At 36.2% G+C, this 24,673-nt stretch overlaps 1 protein-coding gene across 4 annotated transcripts in view; it reads left to right on the forward strand.

The window, feature by feature from the left end:
- LOC101742160 (steroid hormone receptor ERR1) overlaps window positions 1-24,673 on the forward strand; it is a 47,936-nt gene that overhangs the window by 3,751 nt on the left and 19,512 nt on the right. The window contains exon 1 of one of the 4 annotated variants that reach the window (XM_038020326.2): window positions 5,018-5,364. The exons of 1 other annotated variant lie outside the window; for it this stretch is intronic. In XM_038020326.2, the coding sequence (XP_037876254.1) occupies window positions 5,338-5,364 (27 nt within the window). In that variant the 5' untranslated portion in view covers window positions 5,018-5,337. Of the gene's footprint in view, window positions 1-5,017; window positions 5,365-16,253; window positions 16,639-24,673 lie in introns of those variants that run through there. 2 more of the 4 variants (XM_038020325.2, XM_038020323.2) reach the window with 2 other exon arrangements.

The raw sequence follows: 24,673 nt of genomic DNA on the forward strand, positions 1-24,673 counted from the left end.
TATGTTTATTCAATTATAAAAAAAATTAAATCTCTAGTTCGCCGGATTTACTAGTAAAAGACCAATGAAGTTTTTAGAATTAGGTTATTTTTTGTACAAGACAGCAGTGGATATTTTTTTATTATACTGAATTCCTAAATACTTAAAAACATATGTATAAAGTATTTTATTAATGAAAACATGTATATAGTATAAACTTATTTAGCTAGCATAGTATTGTGTGGCTAGGGCCACTACGTCCATTCGTGAAGTAAAGGTTGCGGAACTATTCAAAATAAAACAAAAATAGACATAAAATAATTTATTTCTCATATTGTGCAGATGTGTCATTGTACCTAACCCAGCCTAGCCTAACAAAGACACAACAACCCACAGTTCGATTGCCAACGAGATAGCTGTAGTAATAACCATGCATTAATAGTATTAGCAACGTTTTCATCACGAATGATTAATAAGTACGTATGATAAATAAATTAATTCTGGCCCCAATATGCCTGAACTTCTGCCTAACAAAATAGGTAACAAATAATATGATCGAAACACACGATATAACTCAATCGGAAACATGAAAAACGGCGTCAGTAAATCTATCTATCTATCTCTTAGGTTTATGGCGTTTCCTTTTAGATTTCGCCAATGTCAAGTGTATTTAATACTCTGCTTTCTATAGCGGGCTTCGTGAACGAGCAAGGTCACAGATATTCACTAAGAATTAAGTGAGTAGCTAAGAATGTTTGATGACAGTATCTCTGTTGATTTACCTAAAACAAAGTACCGTAAAATGGGGCGATTAGGGATAAATTCCAACTTTATGAGCAATTTTAAGGTAGTTGTTGATGTATATAATGCTATATCAGGATCAAAATGATTGAGTCTTGGGGGCATCTTTGTTGTCCAATTTAAAAATAAGCAACTAGCATTCCAGTTTAAGCAAAAAATGCAAAAATAGGTGTAATCCCTATTTACCCGAAAATTGCGGTTAATTGGGATGAAATGAGAAATTTGCTAGGGTTGGCACTACTTTTATTTTTATATATAGTTTTAATTAATTTATTTATTTAGTTGCACCAACAAAGTGATCATCAATAAAAAAAATTTAAAAACTGACAAAAGTACATGGCAGACATCACCTCAATTATAGGTGCAATCGACAGTGCTGATATTTCTATCTGGGTTAAGAGATTAGGTGTGTCGGTTATTCCATGGATTAATCAGATGAATACCCCCACTCTGAACAAATATTTAATATTTTATTAAGTATTACTTAGACATTTTTGTCCACCTTGAGATTTCATTGATCTTGTTACATGTCTCTGCAAAATCGGCTTACTTATATTAAATTGCTTATCTATTTCAACTAAAGACTTATTCCCAATTTCGCTTCGAATAAACCAGATTTTTAACAACAAATTTAAGAAAATATTGTTATAACTACATAGACAACCCTACAAACCTGTACCTATTTATACTTAGGTCGTTTCCATTTCACGTATTCTCATCCCAATTGACCCCTTTTTCGTTGTTATTTGTACCTAAGACGTCCCTAATATCCCCAAAAACAACAGATTTTTACATGTATTTTTATTTAATCAAATACATTAAAACCAATAACAACTGAGACTTACCTTTAATATATATGCTGGTTCAAACACTAAATAACGTTTATAAATCATAGTCGTCTTCTATTATTATCAAATAAATAAAAGAGAGCAAAGTTTCTAGCACTAAAATAATTACCACCACAGGAAGTTAATTTGAAACGCGATTTTTTATAAGTTAGCAGCTATTATCGTGCATATTCAGAGTTATTTTGTGAACTTTCAACATTCTACTATTAAACTACAAAAAATGGAAGATTTTGCAACGAATATAAAACTTATATTGAGCGTCGAAAGATTTTCCCGGTTTTTTCCCGATTCGCCTCTCAATCCCTAAACGCCCCATTTTACCGGTAAATCAAAATAATATTGTTAGGTAGGTATTTGTCAAATGTCAGTAGCAGTAGTAGTTGTATTTTTCCAACTGGAAAGGCAAAGGTATCATACCATACATAATCTTTAATAAAAAAATTTATAAAAAAATATAAATATTTTGCCAATTGAATTAACTAATTTAATTTCATGCCAATTGATTAATGTCTCAAATTAATTAACTTCATTTCATTTAACTCCATATTATCATTTTTTTAAAAGATTAGGCTGTATGAATTAATATCTTTGCCTTTCCATTGGGAAAATTGAACTACTACTAGATAGAAGTTTTTAAATTACTAATTGTTTTAATATTCTATATCCGACGAAGTTATAACTCAATATTTTTGAGGAAATTGTTAAACATAAAAACTTAATTTTTAATATATATTTGATCGTTGCACAACACGAAACCAAAAATGGGCAATCTCCTTTATCACCACTTGTGTCACTAAAACTTAAAACCACGGCTGCCTCCAAATCTGCCCATATCACTCTGTAATATTTTTCTTAATCGGGTAAAACTAATTCTTCCTTTGAATCATTTGATGCCTAATTTCTTAATATTTAACTTCATTATTTTTTTTGTAAATTAAGCAATCACAAAGCTCTTCGTTACTGGTGGTAGGATGTTTTGTGAGTCCGCACGGGTAGGTACCACCGCCCTGCCTATTTCTGACGTGAAGCAGTAATGCGTTTCGATCTGAAGGGTGGGGCAGCGGTTGTACTGTAAAAACTGAGACCTAAGAACTCGTATCTCAAGGTAGGTGGCGGCATTTATGTTGTAGATGTCTAAGGGCTCCGGTTACTTAATACCAGATGGGCCGTGAGCTTGTCCCCACACAAGCAATAAAAAATAAAATAAAATGGCTCTGTGGATCCGATAAAATAAAAAAATGTCCGATTTTTGTCTCAAAAGCATTCCAAATACTATCAATTTCCGAAAACATTTAAGTCATATTTACAGACAGAAGCTATCGATATGCCGTTATGTAGATAGGACTTACACCCTTTTCCATTTTAGATACAAATTTGTACAAGTAGTAATCGTAATTAGGTCAATAACCCACTGGACGTTGGACGTTCATTGATTGCCCTTAATCATCACTATTGGTCACACGGCAATGGATTAACCTAACTGTATTTTATGAACGTGCATGTCTCTTCATTAATACATGCTCTCGGTTGATTAACACGCTGTATGCTTTAAGACCCACCGGTGGGCCTAGCGTACTGTTACGCGCTGGGGTTCGGGATAAATAAAAGATAACACTGTATTAGCACTTAGAACACTTAAAATACTCAACAAACACCTTAAAACTCTCAATTCGCTTCTTCCCTTCGCTTCAGGTGATCCGCTGTTTCGCTTCGAGTAGTTCCGATTACTGACTGACTCCGTGCCATCTCTGCAACGCTTTTGTAGCCGATACCACATCCCTAGAATTATCGAGAATATTCCACACATTTCGAGTATTGTGTTTCCGCTGACTGACAATAGAGGGCGTTGTACTTCTCGAGCGTTCTAGGTGCTACTAGATCCTTCGATATTCGTTCGACTATCCGGCGATAGATGGTGTTACTGGCGTAACAGTACTATGCAATTTAGGCTAAGCCAAAATCAGTAATTTTTACTAATTTGAGATTTTCATTCTAAAATATTGTATATTACGATAATTTGCGTGGACGGTAAAAATTTGCGACTTTTACGGTCTAGTTTATATATAAAAGGGTGACTGACCATCATGGCCCGTATGATTTAGAAAGAAAAGGTTCACCGGTGAGCACCGTGGCCCGAATGAAAATATTCGATTTTTCATATGGCTTTCAAAGTGTTAATCCTTGCACAATCCACTAAAAGACTAGTGGTATCTGTTGCGGATTAATTTTTGTTCCATCATGCTTTTCTATATCATGTGCAGTGAGATTTTTATTGACCATTGCAAATTCAAACTTCGACATCTGTCAATTAAATCAGTTATTTGGGTCTTTGGTCCGTGCTGCGTGAAGCGACGAAGCAGTACAAATATTTTGTTGTGTCTAAATTTGATAAAAACCCTCAGAAGTACAACAAATCAACGAATTTGAATATTTAGATCAACTAATTAGGTAGGTACGTCAGACTTGGGATGTGAAAACATGATTGATGAATTTTGGTAAAAACCGGTGGTTACATTTATAATATGGTTTGTTACCTCCGATTTCCTCTTGATTCTGAATCGTATATTTTTATGTACAATACAATTTTGAAGTGGATTTTATAGAATTCATAAAAAAAATTGGCTAGTTTTTTTCACTGGACTAGACGAAAACTTTCCTGAAAATTTATTGTAACATTTTGTGAAGTCGTCGTGGACAAAATGATAAGACGTTTGTTGTCGACTATGCTAGAGTTCAAATCTTGCATGCAGGTACTAGTTTTTCTAATGATATTCGTATTTAACGAATCTTTACTAATGAATACCACGATAAAGAAATAATATTACAGTGAAATAAAATTTAAACCGCAAAAAATGTCATTAAAATTTGCTTCTGTTTCTTATAAACATTTGTATGTATAATATTATCATTCAAATAATTCATATAAAGTAATTACTTTATTGTAATTGAGTAATTACAATTGGTACCTAAATTTTAAGTTTCTCTACGGGCTCGGGTAACCGCTTAAAATTAGATGGGCCGACATCTTGTCTATGCAATAAAATAATTTGAAATACAAATCCCAATAAGTGATGTAAATAATTTATATCTTTTACGTTTTCATTTTTACGTATTTATGTGATTAGGAAAGAACTTAAAGGGCAAAAATTGCTTTTTATCAATACATCTGTGGGATCTTTTGTGAAATCCGCACCGGTGTGGTAATTGATATTTTCGAAAACCATTAAAATTCACGCGGCGTGCACGATAACATAACTAATAATATAGCAACGTGCAAAAATGACGTAACCGTGAAAACAAGAGTGTTGAACGGATCAAGCGATTCTGTACCTTACGGCCTGCGAGAATCCATTCAGGTGGTGCGGCCGTGACAATGCGCGCGACTGTCGGCGGGTACCCGCTGCCGCGGGGAGCGGGGGCGCAACGCAAAAGTGGGTCGGTCGCGACGTTGGTCAAGTTCAAGGCCACGTTTGGAAGAAACTGAAAGGGCGCCAATCGCTGCTAGATGGCGTTGCGCGATTCGAAGTTTGAAAATTTGCGACCACGGGGGTGGGGTGCGGGGTGAGGGCACGGGGTGCGGGAACGAATTTTTGGTGCAACACACACGAAACGACGCTGCACTCGTGTACTGAACGTCGCGACGCGCAGTACTTTCGCGCCAGATCACCTGAACTTTTCAAATAATCTAGACATATAAAAACAAGCCGAGATGGACTGGATGGAGATGGAGGATATGGTGCGTAATAGTCTATTTTATTGCCTGTTAATTACAGCGAGGCCTTACAATTTCAATGATTATTTTGGGCAAATTATGTTTTGCCTTGACCTATCCTAACATTTTATCAGTAAGACTGAACTCAGCCGCCAAATATTTATCAGTGCCTGCTTTATATTTCCTCGTTGGTATTAAGTACAGTACGTATATAGAGATGAAAATGGGTCTTAAAATATTTTAATTCTGGAAAAAAATCCACTGTTATAATTCCCGACAGATCACTGTTAAAAATAACAGATTAAAAAGCTACACATTTAATATCTAATTCATTTCGTTTTACATATTAGCAAACGGTTTAATATTTTATTTTGCTAGAAGCAATCACAAGAAAATATTCCAGAATTTATTTCCTCAATTTGAAATAATAATATTATTATGTACAAATGTGGTTTCTAAATTTGTATTCGGTTTTAAAAAAAACCATATTACACGAACGCCAATTGTAATTATGTTCTTTTTTTTTTCTTCATAAATAACAAAATTATTCCTTTCGAATTAAATTCGAATTTTTGAATATCGAATTTTGTTATAGCACGCCATAAAACGCATCGTATTAAATACTACAATAAATCCGCGCATCAAAGCATAGATAGTAATTTCACAAGAAAACGTGCAGTCGCTTCACGCATCTCCGTTAGGGCTAACACCGAAAAACGTTGTGCGTTTTACCACGACCTGCCCCAATCCGCGACGCGGTAGATCGATACCGCCTACGAGTATTAGCTAGTGTCGACCGGCGGCTACGTACCACATAGACATTTGAGTAGGTACACCGTGAACCGAACCACACATTTATTATACTTGTTTATCGATGTAATAGAAAAAGAATTCTCGATATTTATATTCGGGGTGACGCCACACACTCGATATACTTAATAAAGGCCCGATTGTCTGGTCTTTGTGTTGAGATTTTCCGAAGTCCTGTGTCTTACATTCAGAAGTTACGGTATGCGCTACTTATTACTACCTTATGACATGCACGGGTTAAGGCCTGTGGTATCCTACCTAATTACACTTCATTATTAATTAACATATATATGATACTAAGATATGTCTACACGACGGTTTTTATATTGTAGGGTCTTCGGTAATTTCATAGGCGAATAGGCAGCTCTTTACTCTATGTGGCCATTAACATCTTCCTAAATAGGCCATCGTAGTGAGTTCATGTATGCTGACATCGGCACGTAATCTACAGTTGTTACGAATATTTGTAGGAAAAAAAAACGAATGGTTGCAATATGTAGCCGTATTTTCATCGTATTAATATTTTCCGAATGGCAACTCTAAAAACTTTATCATTATATTAGACAACTATTTGAATCTGCTTCCTGATTCGTTATTTCGAACGAACTGTAACGTTTAAAATATAGAATGCAGTTTTCATTCGATCGTGGGTGGGCGGATTATGTATGCAGTTTTTTGCGTATTAAAAACACGGTGTTATGTATCAACTAAAAAAAAACTTGTTACTATGTTTCAGTTTGAATAGAGAACAGTTTAATTAGTAGCATAAAGAAAGTTTTGAATTTCGTTTAGAGCGTTTCGTTGGTAGCACTGATTCTCTGCTGACTTACGCTGTTGGTATACGTTTAACAAATAACTGGATATTGGTTAGAATCATAGATCTATTTATTAAACATCAAAGAGTTGGATTCGTTTATATAAATAAGTTTATCAAAATTAGAGCTTTGATATTTGTTTTAAATAAAGTACCTATACAGAAATTCGTTAATTTTTTTAATGCTAGTTGTCTGTGGTTTCGGTTGCTATGTGGAAAACGCATTGTCGTGGTCGAATGGATAAGACGCCCGGTGCACACGTCTCGAGCGACCATACCGGTGTTCAAATCCCGCAGGCCGGCAACGAATTTTTTTAATTAAACTTCGCAATTATGTATAGCCTTCACGAATCTCGTCCGCTGTGAAAATGAAACTCACATAATTTAATGAATACTAGTTGAAAATTGGGGCGTATTTTAAGCCGGCGCTGGTAGGTGCCACCATCTGGCCTGTTTCTGTCGCGAAATAGCCGCGCGTTCTACTTTTAAGGGTGGGGTGACCGTTTTAGTTTGTATTAAAAATTAGATTCTGACGTCACATTTCAAGATGGGAGACAACGTTTACGCTGCGACCCCTACGAGTTCCGGTAACTGCTGAACATCAAATATAGCATCAGATAAAAGGTTTTTCGTTTATTCCCGAAAATCTATGTACATTTTTTTTATTGCTTAGGTGGCTGGACGAGCTCACAGCCCACCTGGTGTTAAGTGGTTACTGGAGCCCATAGACGTCTACAACGTAAATGCGCCACCCATCTTGAGACATAAGTTCTAAGGTCTCGGGTATAGTTACAACGGCTGCCCCACCCTTCAAACCGAAACGCATTACTGCTTCACGGTAGAAATAAGCAGGGTGGTGGTACCTACCCGCGCGGACTCTCAAGAGGTCCTACCACCAGTAAAATGTATGTATGTATGTACCATAATACGTATGTACATATTTGTAGATTGTCTGCGGGTGCCCATTATTGATATACTCGTATTATCCGTTCTTCTTCAAGGACACGAAAGAGCGTTTTCGTTGGAAAAAACCGTAAAGTGAAGCCGTAAAAAATTTGAATATTAAAAAAAAAAAACCACTTCAAAAACTTCCTTTTTTTCGCGTTCGGCAACGTTTAAATTTCTATCTAATCTGCTGTATGCACAACGTTGCATTGTGATATAACTCGGCCTTGACTTGCATCTTATCATTTACCCAATCTTCGCACGTTGCACGTACTGACACATATTATTCATACGTATTTAATATATATAGTTTTCAATTAAACATAACGAATGTTGTTGATACTAAGTATCAATATATAGACATAATGATACTAAGTATCAATACTTAGTATTACATATATCGGAAGGGCGGCTACAAAAAAAACAACTCTAGAATGTGTCGAACAACTCGAAAATAAAATTTATTAATTATTTTGGAAGTTTTAAACGACTCGAGTATTTATTTTTCTTATGACGTCAATGGATGTATCATTTATTAAAAAAAATTTATCTCTAGTCTCGAATTGATGTAAACATTGTTTTCTTTTAATTAATGTTACTGCATTGAACAGAGTATTAAAGATGATAAAATAATATGATAATATATTTTTGTGACATTACTTGATTTTCGTATATTTTTTTAAATTATATATGTTGTTAATCGTATCTCACTATTGAGACTGAATAATTCGATACTAATAAATTTTTTGTATTAATAAAAATGTAGGTATTTTTTTTACTTAGGTATCTTTTGTAGGTTATAGTGTTTCATGAGATACCTTTACAACACATATTAATAGATTTATGTACTGAGGACACGTACGTACTATATATTTTTAATTATATACAACGATATTCTGCATAAACTTGTCCAAGACCATAGAATAATAATAAAGATAAGGCAAAAGATTCCTTGTTTAAAAATTCTAATTAAAGGATTTTTTATTGTTACGAGACTGTTCTAAAAGCGTACAAAATTATTGTCTAAACAATGACAGATGTTAACGTGTATTACATAATGATTGTCTCTATACTTTACTATGACATATTTGATTTTTCTTACTCATGCAAATTTCCATTGATTTGCGATCGAACATGCGTCGTGATTTAGCGGGAGACCTTGACAACAACGTGCTGTCTGTGATACAATATTATTATGTTGATTCTAGTTGCTTTATTCTAGTTTCTAGTCGCTTTCAAATGCTTCGTTTTTATTTTGTTATTTGCACTATTTAAACTCAAACATAATCGCCGCATTATTATGATGAGAAACATTTATCGAGAATCATAACGGTATGTAAATTGTTAGTTTTACACAATATCGCCGATCAAAAATATGTAGTGACAATTATTAATTTACAAATTGTTTAATGCTTATGATGACTATTGCGGGCTCACTTAACCAACGTGGAACGTAATCATTAACAATACGCGCGTTATGAGTTCAACATTTCGATGTTATTCGCCAAATTCGAATGATTGTGTGCGGATTGGGTGAGGCGGGAGCGAGGGGGGCGCGAGCGGGAGATTTTGGCAGTTGGCCTTGACAGTGAACCGGCGGCGCGCACACTAGCGCGTTCCTATTTTGTATTTGATTACACGCACACACACGGGCGTTATATGAAGTTATTCCACGAATTGCCTCCTCCCACACTATCAAACGACGATAGGGTTGTCGTCTTACGCAGTTCGTCTTGTGTCCCCAGGAGAGGGGCAATATAGAACATACCATAAACTAAACGTCTTGTACCTACCGTAATAAATAAATTGACTAATTAAACAAATTTAAACCTTTTTTTTTATACTGCAGATAGGTGGACTAGCTCACAGCCCACCTGGTGTTAAGTGGTTACCGGAGCACATAGACATCTACAACGTAAATGCCGCCACCCATCTTGAGATGTATGCTCTTAGTATAGTTACAACGGCTGCCCCACCCTTCAAACCGAAACGCATTACTGCTTTACGCCAGAAATAGGCAGGGTGGTGGTTCCTACCTGTGCGGACTACAAGAGGTTTTACCACTAGCAAAAGAATCATAGATCATTGACTATAAAGATTTTTCTTGTTTCTTTCCCCGTTCTCATTCCGGCACTATGATAACGTTTTTCTTATACGATGTTTGAGGAGAATAATATTGGGCATCTAGGTTGGTTTTCTTTCGACGACAAGAAAATTATAATACGGTGATAACCCTGAAAGCAAAAAAAATAGCTAACGAATTCATTTCGAGCCGTCGCGCCGTCGCTGCGTGCCTGCCCTAAGACAACATAGACGGCCTAGGGCCCCGACGGGATGTTTATCGATATTGCTCGAAATATACGACGTCTAACGAGTCTCAAAATCTGCCTTTGTACCTACTAATGTACGTATAACTTCATTTACCTTCAATACGACTTTGAGTTTATTAGTAGGCAGATTATTTGGTTATTCGATAAGTTAATAATTCGAAATATAAATCTGTTTTATTCGATAACAAAGATTTGATTCGCGCTAATGTATTAGTTACTAATATTAATTGCTGTTTACTTAGTTTAGTGTGAATATCGATTTTAATAAAAAAAAATTTAAATTTTACGTCGGTCAAAGTTTATATCAAGGCATCACTGTAAATTATACCTACAAATTGATTTAGTTATAGTTGAGAACGCATTGCACGTATGCATAGATAAACAATTGAAAATCCCAAGTCGTTACTTATTTCCGATTTTTTATTATCTATAACAATAGTATACCTCGTCACCTTTGTACCCAGTATAGTAAGTACCTAGTTTAAATACTAATGTGAATCAATTTAGTCAGCATGTGGTAAACCACTGCACAGAATAAGCTTCATAGAAACCTAAGAAGATTTAGACCGTCTAGATTTGTATTTCACTGTTGGTAGGTCGTATTGTAAAACCGCACGAGTAGGTACTACCGGTAATGGTAGGTAGGTACTACCGGTAATGGTAGGTAGGTACTACCGGTAATGGTAGGTAGGTACTACCGGTAATGGTAGGTAGGTACTACCGGTAATGGTAGGTAGGTACTACCGGTAATGGTAGGTACTACCAATCATCCTATTTCTGCCGCCTAGCAGACATTCTTTTTTGATTTGAGGTTGAATATCTCAAGGTGTCCGGCGGCATTCACATGAGATGTCTAAGGGCTACAACAATTACATCTAGTACTTTTTTTTATAAAATTAAAAAGTTTCCATATATAACGATAGTTTATTTAATATAGGGCATCAATATTTATGTTTAATAAAACGGTGTGCTTAGTGTGAGTTTTTTAACGTTTTCGATAGCGTAAAAGTTAATTGAAATTTCTATGGAGTTGGAACGTTTGCCTATGGCTCCGGTTTGAGCCCCGTGAGCTCACCTACACAAGCTAGGGTAAGCTGAAATAGTCTCTCAAGGCTATTAGCATAGGTAGGAGGAAAAAAAAAATTGCCTACGTTTGCCGCTAGGGGCGCTGTTCCAACTGCATACAATATTGGGTTAACTTTTACGCTATCGAGAACGTTAAAAAACTGATGGATGAAGGGAATAAAAAATGCACTTGCGTATATAAATATGTTTATCTGTGATGCCGGGGGGTACTTAGACAAAGAAAATGATACTGCCGTATATAAAATGCGGCAGTTTCATGATCGAATTACGCAAACGGACTCCACAATATTTAGAACGATATTAACGGCTCTTAGCTACTATATATAATATACCTAAGCATAGGATATTAAATGAGCTGTTTTCGTTGTGAAGTTTTGAAAAATGCAGTCGACCGCCAATTATTTTCGTATCGTTAGGATCTGTTTCAAGGTCCTCATACCTATTCGTCGTTATAAAATCTATACATATAAATTAAATTGGAGTGTCTGTTTGTAATATTGAAATAGCCTCTTTTTATTATATGCATATAAATATATATACGGAACATACACCAAAATAACATTTTTTACAATTTTTGTCTGTCTGTCTGTCTGTTTGTTCCGGCTAATCTCTGGAACGCCTGGACCGATTTTGATGAGACTTTCACTAATAGGTAGCTGATGACATAAGGAGTAACTTAGACTAGCTTTACCCCGCGGCTTCAACCGCGGTCAGACAATAACCGCGGGTAACATCGCGGGACTCAGCTATCAATAATAAAATTTAATGTTTCCAAAGCGAAGCGAGGGCGGGTCGCTAGTACATAATAAATATGTATTATTCGGAATAAGTTCGTCTGCTTTTTGCGCGTCTCACAGCATACACCCTATGACATCATCCAGGAACTGCAAAGTTTCGTTTTTCTTTTTAATTATTCTTTTATTCTTTGTTCTTGCATTTTGTGTGTTTGTTGTAGACTAGTGTCTTAAGGGGTTCCGTAGTTTGCATAAAATTGATCTAGTTATACACTTATAACGTCCGTCACGTATACAGATGAAATTTTGTAGGAATATATCTCGTTTTTACCATCGCACCGCCCGCCACCAGAGTAGAGTTCATCCATACTACCCGGAGCCACTGCGGTCATCCACAGTGCGTTTCCAGAGGTCTTTTTTGCCACGTACCATCCGGCTATGGAATGAGCTCCCCTCCACGGTGTTTCCCGAGCGCTATGACATGACCTTCAAACGAGGCTTGTGGAGAGTATTAAGCGGTAGGCAGCGGCTTGGCTCTGCCCCTGGCATTGCTGAAGTCCATGGGCGACGCTAACCACTCACCATCAGGTGGGCCATGTGCTCGTCTGCCTATAAGGGCAATAAAAAAAAGAATAATTTTTGGCGATGAATACGGTGGGGTGAAATTACGAGAACAATGATTAGTGGTGGAAGAATAAGTACGTGTAAAGGTACGAAGGTGGAAGAATAAGTACGTGTGAATATTTTAGCTGTTTGAGCGTGATCCGTAGATAAATCGATTCGTCGCATATAAAAAAAAAAAAAAACTCCAGCCATGGATAGTCCTATGTCAATATATAGACTAATGCCTATACTTATTGACCTATCCATACTTTCACTTTTAATGCGTCGTCCGCTAACATATTATTGTCCGAAACGTTCCTTTCGTTTTCAAATGCTTCGATTTCTCGTTTTTTATTAGTCCCGTCTATTGTTTGTAGATTTCTCATAGCGTTTCAAGGGCATCTGCGTTTGCTTCCTTCCACGTCTGCCCGCTATTGATTTATTCGTCGAGTTTTTTTTTTTTTTGATTCATTTCAAAATAATTTCAAGGTCTTTTATAATGTCTCGAACTTTCGATGCTAAATTAGAACATTGAACGAAATTAGATTTTAATTAGGCCACGTATGATTTGTTTAAAAGGCTGGAATAAGTGAATATCATCCCTGAATTGGTAATGACGTTTCAAATTGTCTATATAAAAATGATGAAATTGTAAAAAAATTGACGGTAGTGTTAGCACAATATTCAGATGTCGTCCCATAGACAGCCCACTGAGTTTGCCTTCGCCTAATCTTCTCAGTGAGAAGCACTGCTCTTGCTAGGGCTAGTGTTAGCAAATTCTCTCAGGTTGAGCCCGTGAGCTCACCTACCCGTCAGGGCGTAACTGGAATACCCTCTTAGGCTACCAATAAATAAGTAGGAAAAAATATATATTGTATGTCGGTCAATAACACTTTAGTCCGTTACCTACTACGAAAACTGACAATCACTTCGAACATCGAAAATAATGAAATGAAAATATATAAATGTACTAGAGGACCTGACAGACGTCCTACATACATAACGTGGCCATTTATATTTTTACTCAAAACGGGGCGTTGGTTTATTTGGGACTTACTTTTCTTTCTTTTTTTCCTACCTGTGCTGATTGATAGCCTTGAGAGACTATTTCAGCTTCACCCTAACGTGTGTAGGTGTAGTCACGGGGCTCAAACCGGAAGTGTTGCTAACACTGGCCCTAGCAAGAGCAGTGCTTCGCAGAGTCTACTACCGGAAAGCTATTTGCGACAATTGACAGGTACATGATGAAAAAAAAACAGTAGGTACTTTTTTAAAGTTATTATACGGAAAAGTTAGCTTGAAAATTACGAATTAAAGAACATATCGTAGGTATTCTCGCATTAAAACTGTATAATCTCAAAACTTCTAATTTTACAGGAGAGTGTTTTAAAGGTTTTAATATGTAATATTTTTAATTTTAATTATCTTTGCAACATTTATTCTTTATCTTTTACCAGTTACATTATCTGTCTTTTAACGTAAGATAAAATTATGTATTAATATTGTTAATAGTAGTCAAAATTTAGGTAAACTAAAACTAAACTACGCTCTTTTGACAGTTTTTATGAGAAAAATACTGGTGATACTAAATTATCCGCATATTAACTCAATTTCGATTATTTTTGGAAATTGTACACTTTTAATGCGAAAAGACGATATATCTATACTCAAGATGTTTAGTTATATTTATATTTATTAGAGGAACAAATTTTGCTTTAATATAGCTTACACCGCTTGCGTTCGGCCGAAAACGGGACAATTTTCCGTTCCAGAGTTCATTTCGGGGACACCGGGACTCGTAATTATAAAAAGGGTCAGTCCCGTTCAAAACGGAATGAATACATACATAAAAATTAATTCAAGTCGATCCAGCCGTTTAGTTGCAGTATAGATAAATAATTTAGATACCGACAGCAGCGCCATCTGTCGGGCTGATTTGTGAATCTAAAGCATCCAGAGCGCCACCCAAACGCATACAAAAAAAAATCACTTATATCGGTCCAGCCATTAAGGAGGAGTTCAGTGACATACGACACTACAGTACAGTTTTACTGGTGGTAGGATCTCTTGTGAGTCCGCGCGAGTAGGTACCACAACCCTACTTATTTCTGCAGTGAAGCACTAATGTGTTCCGGTTTGAAGGGTGGGGCAGCCGTTGTAACTATACTTGAGACCTTAGAACTTATATCTCAAGGTGGATGGCGCATTTACGTCATAGATGTCTATGGGTCAGTAACCACTTGACACCAGGTGGGCTGTGAACTCGTCCACACATCAAAGCAATAAAAAAGTAGAATTATATATATAAAGAGAAGATGATTACACCTTAAATTATGTTTTAGTTGTGTAAGATATTTGAGTCGTCTATTATCAAAGGTGGCAATCTGTGTATTTGGACAAAAAAATGTTATTGATATGGCGATACAGATTGATTTAAATATAATCGTCTCCTTCAAAGAATACGGTTCAAAACCTGCATTAAATAAAGGTTAATACTTAACCTTTTATTTATCTAAGATGTCGTTCAGAAGAGTTTTGTGACTGCCAATGGAATACAAAGTCAATAATTCGTTTTTCTGATTTACCAATAATTGTCCAAAAGTCACATTGCCGGCTTTGATAATAGTCGACTCATTTGTAGTATAAACTTAAAATACCAGGTAGGTGCAAAATTTTAAGCTTATCTTCCGAAAACTTTGATGCTCTGCATACAAAATTCTCGTTGGCCTTGCAAGGTATGACTCGTATGACGCGAGTGTATAATTTATACATTTATACTACAAATACCTTATATATTATACACACCTAGTACATTATTTTGATGACGGCAATAGGTAATTAAAGTTTTTGAAATAAAAATAATCATCATCATCATTTCAGCCTATCGCCGTCCACTGCTGAACATAGGCCTCTCCAATAGATTTCCAGTGCGACCGGTCCATTGCCACCTGCATCCAACGATACCCACATAAAAATAATACCCACAATAATATATTAAAATTAAAAAAAAAACGTGAATGATGTTTGTTCGTGGAAATTTTTCTTACAAATTAATTAAAGTTGTATTACGAATCACGAGTCCCTTCAATATGTTTTAGGGTTCGTATCGTCACTTGATGTATAAGTATATAGGCCATTTCCAACTTGAAATTGTAAACTACAGAACCAAATAATTAAATACCCATAAAATAATACCTACTAGAGATCTATACAAAAGATTAAATTATAAAAATACTAGCGACCCGCCCTCGCTTCGCTTCGGAAACTGTAATTTATTATTGATTTCTCACTATTTAATGGATGTTATTATACATATAAACCTTCCTCTTCAATCACTCTATCTATTAAAAAAAACAGCATCAAAATCCGATGCGTAGTTTTAAAGATTTAAGCATACATAGGGATATAGGGACAGAGAAAGCGACTTTGTTTTATACTATGTAGTGATTACGTTGATAATTAAAAAAATCTACAAACTTAAAAAATAAAATAAAAAGATATCTATATACAATTTACGTGTGTAGGTATATTGTCAACAGAATTCATATAATATAATGTTCGTTTTGTTTACGGCTCATGTCGTGTGAAGCGACCGACCAATGGCAGAATGCGGCCCTTGGCAGCGCTTCAGGGAAATTTACGTTCTGCCTTCATTCGTCGAGTCTGAGGCGAAGGGACCAATCTGCATGGGTTCGTTCGCACGTGGCGCTGGGGGGGCGGCGTGGCACGTGCTTGCTTGGCTCGTGGAGGGGCGCCCGAGGCGGGATCTGCGTGTACGCATTGCGTGTGCGCGGTGCGTACGCAACAGTACAACCACGACGAGGAAGCGTCACGACCGTACGCTTGGAATATGTCCGTAATAAATAAAAAAAGTACTCAAGTGAGGTGCGGTGTTAGGAAAATGCGCGGCGTTCTCGAAGATCCTTGGACTTTTTCCGATCTAACATCTGCCTTGGACGTTGTTAAGCACAAAAATGTGAGTTGTGTTTAAATTATCAGAGTTGTGAGGAAAAATTATAATTACAAATGTGTTAAAGAAAATCTTTATAATAATACGTTTGATGTCACGATTTATGTAAGTAATGAAAATGCGCAATAAAAATTGTAGCTAAATTCTAATACGCAGTTTATGGTCGAAAATACGAGTTATGACGAACAACTAATATTCAAATAGATAACTTAATCTATTCGTGTTCTAATAAGTAAATTACGTAAGCTATAACATAATTAATTGAAACATTAAATTGTAAAAAATTTGCCGGTAATTCTTAAATTATGCATTTATATTTGGGGGAGAGTTTGAATATTTTTTTTCGATCCATGTTTAATAGTTCTATGTTTAGCTGTGTTATGTGATAAATGTACCAAAAATTTAAAGGAAACATCAAGTACAAATTTCCACAGTAACAACACAGAGCAATAGGAGTTTCTTTTAAAAAAAAATTAAAAACATCCTTGTGGATAAATATAAGTTTAACGAATTCGTCGTTAGGTTATTTCGATAATTAATCTTTTGAAAATTTAATGTGAGAATCGAATGGGAAAAAATGACTTTGTAGAACAAGGTGTCAATGAACTCTCGTACCGTCCGCGTTTCGTGTGCATTGTAAGAGCTGTATTGTGACGGAAATTGATTTTTCGTGTCCATTTTTCAGTATAACTTTTGATGTAATTTGACAGAAATCAAAATACAGTAAATATTTTTTAACGGTGGTAGGACCTCTTGTGAGTCCGCGCGGGTGGGTACCACCGCCCTGCCTATTTCTGCCGTGAAGCAGTGATGCGTTTGGGTTTGAAGGGTGCGGGAAGCCGTTGTAACTATACTGAGATCTTAGAACTTATATCTCAAGGTGGGTGGCGCATTTACGTTGTAGATGTCCATGGGCTCCAGTAACCACTTAACACCACGTGGGCTGTGAGCTCGTCCACAAATCTAAGCAATAAAAAAAAATAAGATAAATAGGCGGGGTGGTACCTACCCGTGCGGACTCACAAGAGGTCCTACCACCAGTAAGTCGATTTCGCGAGCTTCTCCTTAGTGATTTAGCAATAGAAGCTTAAGATCGCTGCATCAATTCTTAGTTTACGGGTAGCGAGGTATGGACATGTGATGCGTAATGAGAAAATCCATGTGACTAGGAGATATATGGAAATGGTAGTGCAAGGTAGAGGGGGAAGAGGTCGACCGAAGAAGACATGGATGGAGTCTGAATCACGATATAACAGACAGGAGTGAGTGTTCAGATGACGGCTGATAGAAGAGAATGGAAGAGAAAAATTAGCTGTCCCGACCCGACCTAGTGGGATAAGGTGAAGAAAAAGAAGATTCGTTTATTTTAGCGTTACCCTGTGGGTGACTCACATGTGTAGTAGGTACGTCCGCTGTTCGAAATAAAACCACAATTGCTTCTAGATTCCGATAATTTTTTTCTGTTTTTTCTTATTAAGGTTTTTTTGTGTAACTAAGTGGAAAAGAACAGCAATATACAATTTTTTTTTAAACATTATAGACAATGACCTGACGTGCATCGCGCGATCGTTTGCTCATAGTCATAGATGGCAAAAAAATCGCGGTGTTCCCCGAAGGTCATTGACCCGCTTTCATATAACAAATACTTCTTTTTTTTGATGGGTGAATGAGATCGCTGCCCCCCTGATGTTAACTGGTTACCGGACCCCATAGACATCTACAACGCAAATGCCGCCACCCACCTTGAGATATGAGTTCTAAGGTCTCAGTATAGTTACAAACGGCTGCCCCATCATTCAAAACGAAACGCATTACTGCTTCACGCAGAAATAGGCACCTACCATTGCGGACTCACACGACCACCAGTAGAGCGTATTAAATTAAATTTACGTCCATTCCAATATATATATTTGTTGTATACATATTTTCTTAGTTATTACGTCAGTCTTGTCACAAATTTTCGATACTCTAGGCGCGTGTCTGAAGTCCTTCAATACACTCTTGAAGCGAGTTACGATTGCACAGTCATATTATAATCTTTCTTTTATACATTCAACGCCGCTCATCGCTCCGATATCCACTTGTCGATGTTTATGAGGAATTTTACTTTGTAATTTCATTGTTTACCCTAAAACATGTTTCGTATTGTATTGTTCACACTTTATTACTTCGTTCTTTTTGCGTTTTAGGTCTACTGGATATTATTATTATTATTATTATTTTATTCTTTATTTGTACACACAGTTAATGTAATGCAGTAATTGCGATAAGATATAAAAAATGGCGAGCTTAACTCAACAATTGAGCTATCTACCGGGTAACCGTTCTTGAAGAAGGAAATCTTTACATGAGTGGGTAGATGAGTACAATCTAATTAATTTACTTATTGATACAATACACAATAATAAAAATAAACACTAATACTTAGTATATGAGACTATATACATACATACACAATTACATCAAAGTGATATCGTCAAAGTGAAAGCCTATTTATTTTCTTTAAGCGACATTTTTGCGACTCTGCAAGAGAATCATTTAAAAATTTAAAATTTGGTTAAAATATAATAACAAAAAAAACTTTAGGTATTTGAACGGAGTAAACTTAATTGAAGTTCAATTAAAAACATCGAACTGTTGATCTATATCTATACTAATTATACTAATTATAATTATAAAAAGGAAAGATTTGTTTGTTTGTTTGTATCGAATAGGCTCCGAAACTACTGAACCGATTTGAAAAGTTCTTTCACTGTTTGGAAGCTACACTATTCCCGTGTGACATAGGCTATAATCTTTTTTGAAAAAAAAAAATAGGGATCCTTACTAAAACTCCAATAATGTAACCCAAGATGTAAAAAAATTACCTAAAATATTCTTTACATCGCGTGCCCTGCGAAAACTATTCATGATAGAATAAAATAATGTACTACGACTTTGTAGAACATATATTTATTTACAAAAAGTGTCGCGACAGCATATGTCTAACTATTATAGTTATGCCGCAATAAGTGTTCTTTTATTTAAAAAAATAATACGTCAAATATCGTTGAAATTTTTGTTAAAGACCCGAGCGGAGCCGGAGCGGGCCGCTTGTGATAAATAAAGTTCACTGGGATCGCAAAGATAATTGTCGCATATTAACGGAAATGTCGCGTAAATCAAATAGCCCGTTTTTATTATAATAATTGTGAGTCCGCGCGGGTAGGCACCATCACCTTGCCTATTTCTGCCGTGAAGCAGTAATGCGTTTCGGTTTGAAGGGTGGGACAGTCGTTGTAACTATATTGAGACCTTAGAACTTATATCTCAAGGTAGGTGGCGGCATTTACGTTGTAGATGTCTATGGGCTCCAGTAACCACTTAACACCATGTGGACTGTGAGCTTGTCCATCCATTTAAGCAATAAAAAAAAGCCTTTTGCCCTTCGATATGATTTTTTTGATTACTATACGTCCTTACAAGATGAAGCCCGGCTCGTTGTCGTGATGATGGTCTCCTCCATACTTGCCTATCGGTAGTTTTCTGGCGACAGCGTGTATTATGAAGGTTTATAATGCCTCCGAAAATTGCCTTAAAGCGGGTAGGCTAGATTTTCTAGGCAGATAAAAATATTAAAAAAATTCCACCGCCGTTCTCAATGTGACACAAGTTCGTTGACCTCGTTATATTGACAGTTGCATTTTTATCTAGAGCGTCACTTCGGTATGTATTATAATAGATGCTAAGGATTATTTTATATTTGGGAAAACCTATTTGTTTTGTTTCAACGAAGATTTTTTGGGTTTCTGTGGCGAAATCAGTGATGGAAGTACGCCTAGGCTCCTGAAACCCCGGGCATAGGGTAACATAACTTGAAGGGCGGCAAATTTTTTGAAATGCCCTAATTTCAGAGACGAAGAAAAGAAAATCCATTGAAATGCTTAAAAAGCGTTTTTTTTTTTAAATTCCAAATTTTAAACTTTAAATGGCTCTCTTGTAAATTTGCAAAAATGTTCAATTGCAAGCCAAATAGCTTTTCACTCCTCCACATGATGTATATTAAAACCGATATACATATACATATGTTTAAAAAGTGTCGTAACGTCCGTTGGTTTTGATAAACGTTTAACGACACGCGGGCCGTGAGCTCATGTCTACCTTCAAGTAAATTAAATGCTTAGTATTATCTCGCAATCACTGATTTGTGTTATTGAAGCGCCAATAATGGTCTTTATAATCAGGGCAGGAGAGGGGTATTTTGAATGAAAACGATTAATTTTAACTGACACCTAAATCTATAGTCGGGACACGTTTCTTTAAAGGTCCCTTAAAAAGTGAGATCAAAATGGAAATTATGTTTATTTGTCTGTAGCCTCGAGGGGCTATTCTGGCTTCGCCTTGATTGATAAGCGAGCTCACGGGATTCAACCTCAAAGATTTTACTAACATCTGTCCTAGCAAGAGCAGCGCTTCGCTGATACTAACCCCAAATTGAAATCGCGACCCACTTAAAATATCCGACGAGTAACTTAGTGAGTGCGAAGAAAAGTATATAATCAAAAACTGGGTCCTTATATAAATGTCGCATCATTTATCGACCAAGCGTGGCTGTGAGCTCAGTGCGCCTTTGGTATAACAAGAAATTCAGCAAGAAAATTGAAAATGCAAATAAAACAAATTAGTTTTTCATGTACCACCTACCCACTTATTTTTATTATGAACCCTATTCATTAAAATCTCAAAATACGCAATAGAAGGATGAATTGTTCTGTTATAAACTCTTCAAACACTAATATAAAACACGAGTGCCTACAGATAAGTCGGAGATCATGTTTTTTATAAAGAACTGATTTATTAAAGAACTGATTTATAAGAAGACATTTTTTACTGTAGACGAAACGGTGCCTCTTGTTTCGCTTTCAATATTAGGTATTCACTGCTCAATAAATATATTCCTTTCAAGTAAAATATCCGATGAAATTGTTTACATTTGTCGAGAATCATCAGCATATCTACCTATAGAGTAATATATCTATATATATATAAAAAAAAATTGCTGTTCGTTAGTCTCGCTAAAACTCGAGAACGGCTGGACCGATTTGACTAATTTTGGTCTTGAATTATTTGTGGAAGTCCAGAGAAGGTTTAAAAGGTAGATAAATATGAAAATGCTCGAAATTAAATACAAATATTATAATAATTTTGTTTTTTTCTTTGATGTATTACCCGTTGGCGGATTCCTTTTGTTTGTTTTAAGTTTATTTTATACAAAAGCTTAGATCTTTTATTTATCGATTGAGGCACTACGAAGTCTGCCGGGTCTGCTAGTACCTAATTTATAAAAAATTTAATTGCTTTTACGGTTTCATTGTTCACAGTTTTCTTAACCGCGGTGAACGTTAGAAGTAGTTTTAATCATGTCCAAGATTCACTAAGGCAGACGGCCTTAAAACAAATTGATAAAAAAAATCGTTCTGTTTTGCGAAATTGAAATCTAAGTTTAATAGAATAATGCCGAAGGACCAAAACTGTGTAGCGTCAGACACGGGTTCAGAATGCTCTAAATAAAAGAAAAAAGTTCCAATTTGTAAACAGTACATCGCATGTCTGTATCATAATTGGTACACGTGCGTGTGTACCTATTATGTCTATCCAATAAGTTAGCCCAACAATCGAAATTGGACCATAAACACGGTCTCCTCAAGATTTAGATTCATTGTACGTATTTCTCTTTTAAAACCCTTCGATGTTTATTTAACTAAAAGATAACAGTTTGACAAACAGTGAAAAAAAATGTTACTCAAATATTTTGTTTTTGCCTATTTACATACACCTATTCGCGCTACCCGTCGCCGCGTCGCGTCGCTTGTTACGAACGGCTCGGCGGGTAAACTAACCCACAGACACAGCCCACTAAGTTTCTTGTCGCATCTTCTTAGTGGGTCGCGTAAATCCTGCGAAGCACTGCTCTTGTTGGTCAGTGCTAGCAACTTCGCTAGGTTTGAGCCCCGTGAGCTCACCTACTCGTTCGGTGACGCTGATAAAGCCTCATAAGGCTATCAGCATAGGTAGAAAAAAAAACCTATTCGCGATAAGATTTTAAGCCACATATTGCCTTGAATGCGTAAAACGTATTAAATATCTACACAGGTATAATTCAATACTTGTGGTGTATACTGTTATTTAACTTGTTCGAAATAGACTTACTAGATTTACATTTGAAACCATACATTTGTAGCTATTAAAATGCGGTTAGTGTCTTCGACATGATTCTTATTATAAAATACTCCAGGCATTTAACTTTACGAGGATTAAATTCTGGAAATCTAAAAAAAAGATGTAGAAAATAATATTGAATGATTAAGTATGTACTAAAAGTAATCTCTTGATCCAATAAAGACGTATCTATGAATTGGTCGAAGAAGTACGAATATTTTTTTATAGGAAACTAACAAAAAACAAACAAAAGAAATCCGTCCGACGGGGGACACATCAAAGGAAAAACAAAATTGTTATTTTTATTTCATTCCGAGCATTTTCATTTTTTTTATTTACCTTTTAAACCTTCTCTGGACTTCCACAAATAATTCAAGACCAAAATTAGCCAAATCGGTCCAGCCGTTCTCGAGTCTTAGCGAGACTAACGAACGGCAATTCATTTTTATATATATAGATATAGATTAATTATGATTAGATACTAAATAGTTACTTTTACACGTATATCGATATTACGTTTCTGTACTCTGTCTGTACCCATGACGTCACGTTCCTAATTGTTAATTTAAACATGTATCTACATAGAAAAACAGTGACTAAGAACTTCCTTTGTTCTGCAAGGACACAACAAGATACAGACTTATTAAACTATGTAACAATATTTAGGTAGGTTGAATTTGTAAAGTAGAAAAAAACCTAAGTCTCGAGTCGACTACCTATTTTTTCTCTTAACTTTGAGTCGGTTCAATGATATGAGTTTATTAGTCAAAGGGGGCAATTTCTGAATATTTGAGAAGCTGACAGGCCTCTCAAGTCGAGCACGTTGGAAATATATATATATTTTATTGCTTAGATGGGTGGACGAGCTCACAGCCCACCTGGTGTTAAGTTACTGGAGCCCATAGACATCTACAACGTAAATGCGCGACCCACCTTGAGATATAAGTTCTAAAATCTCAGTATTGTTACAACAGCTGCCCCACCCTTTAAACCGAAACGCATTACTGCTTCACGGCAGTATAGGCAGAGTGGTGGTACCTACCCGTACGGTCTCACAAGAGGTCCTACCACCAATAGTACTAGTACAAGCACACGAATATAACAATAGACTGGGTAAGTCCCATCGCATCATCTGATAAGAGTAGATACTAGAGATTCTTATCTCAAAGTGGGTAGAGCGAAAATAGTATTGTCCAATACGGGCAGTTAATGTCACCCTCGTTTTGACTATGTATGTACTTTGGCAACAGCTTAAAAGTGGAGAAGGTGGGAGATCAATCCTTACACTTACGCCGAAAAAATCTCAGCTACTTTTTAAATTAAGAATGACGACGTAAAAACCCAGATTACGTCCGAAGTAATAATGTCTTCGCGAAATTACGAGAAATGCAAAAACAAAAAGAATTAAAAATAAAAACTAAGGTATGCGTAATCAGAAGAACATCGTAACTTTATTTTTAAACCCTCCGCATAATTTCAGTGACAAAATAATGATTTCGAAACGAATTGCGTCATTTATGTAACCGGGGAGCGTGCAGTGAATTCATAATTTAATACTTAACGTTTATGCAACAAAGCACACACATACACATGCATTATTAAGAGTACTTTGTACTGTATTTTTGCCTTGTTTTGTATGTTTAAGGCGATTAAAAATAGTGAAATAAAAGTGTAGCCAAAATACGGGAGCGGATGAGGCGGCGATTTTCCGCGGGCCGCCGGCGGTGCGGGGCAATCGTCGGTGCCGTAGGTCGGGCACGGTGTCGACGGCCGCGCAATGTCACCCCGCTCGGAGATATTCGGCCTCCTCGCCACCCTCCCTCACCCCCCCCCCCCCCCACCG

This window comes from Bombyx mori, chromosome 25 (assembly GCF_030269925.1).
Source record: "Bombyx mori chromosome 25, ASM3026992v2".
In the NCBI taxonomy this organism is placed as follows: Eukaryota; Metazoa; Arthropoda; class Insecta; order Lepidoptera; family Bombycidae; genus Bombyx; species Bombyx mori.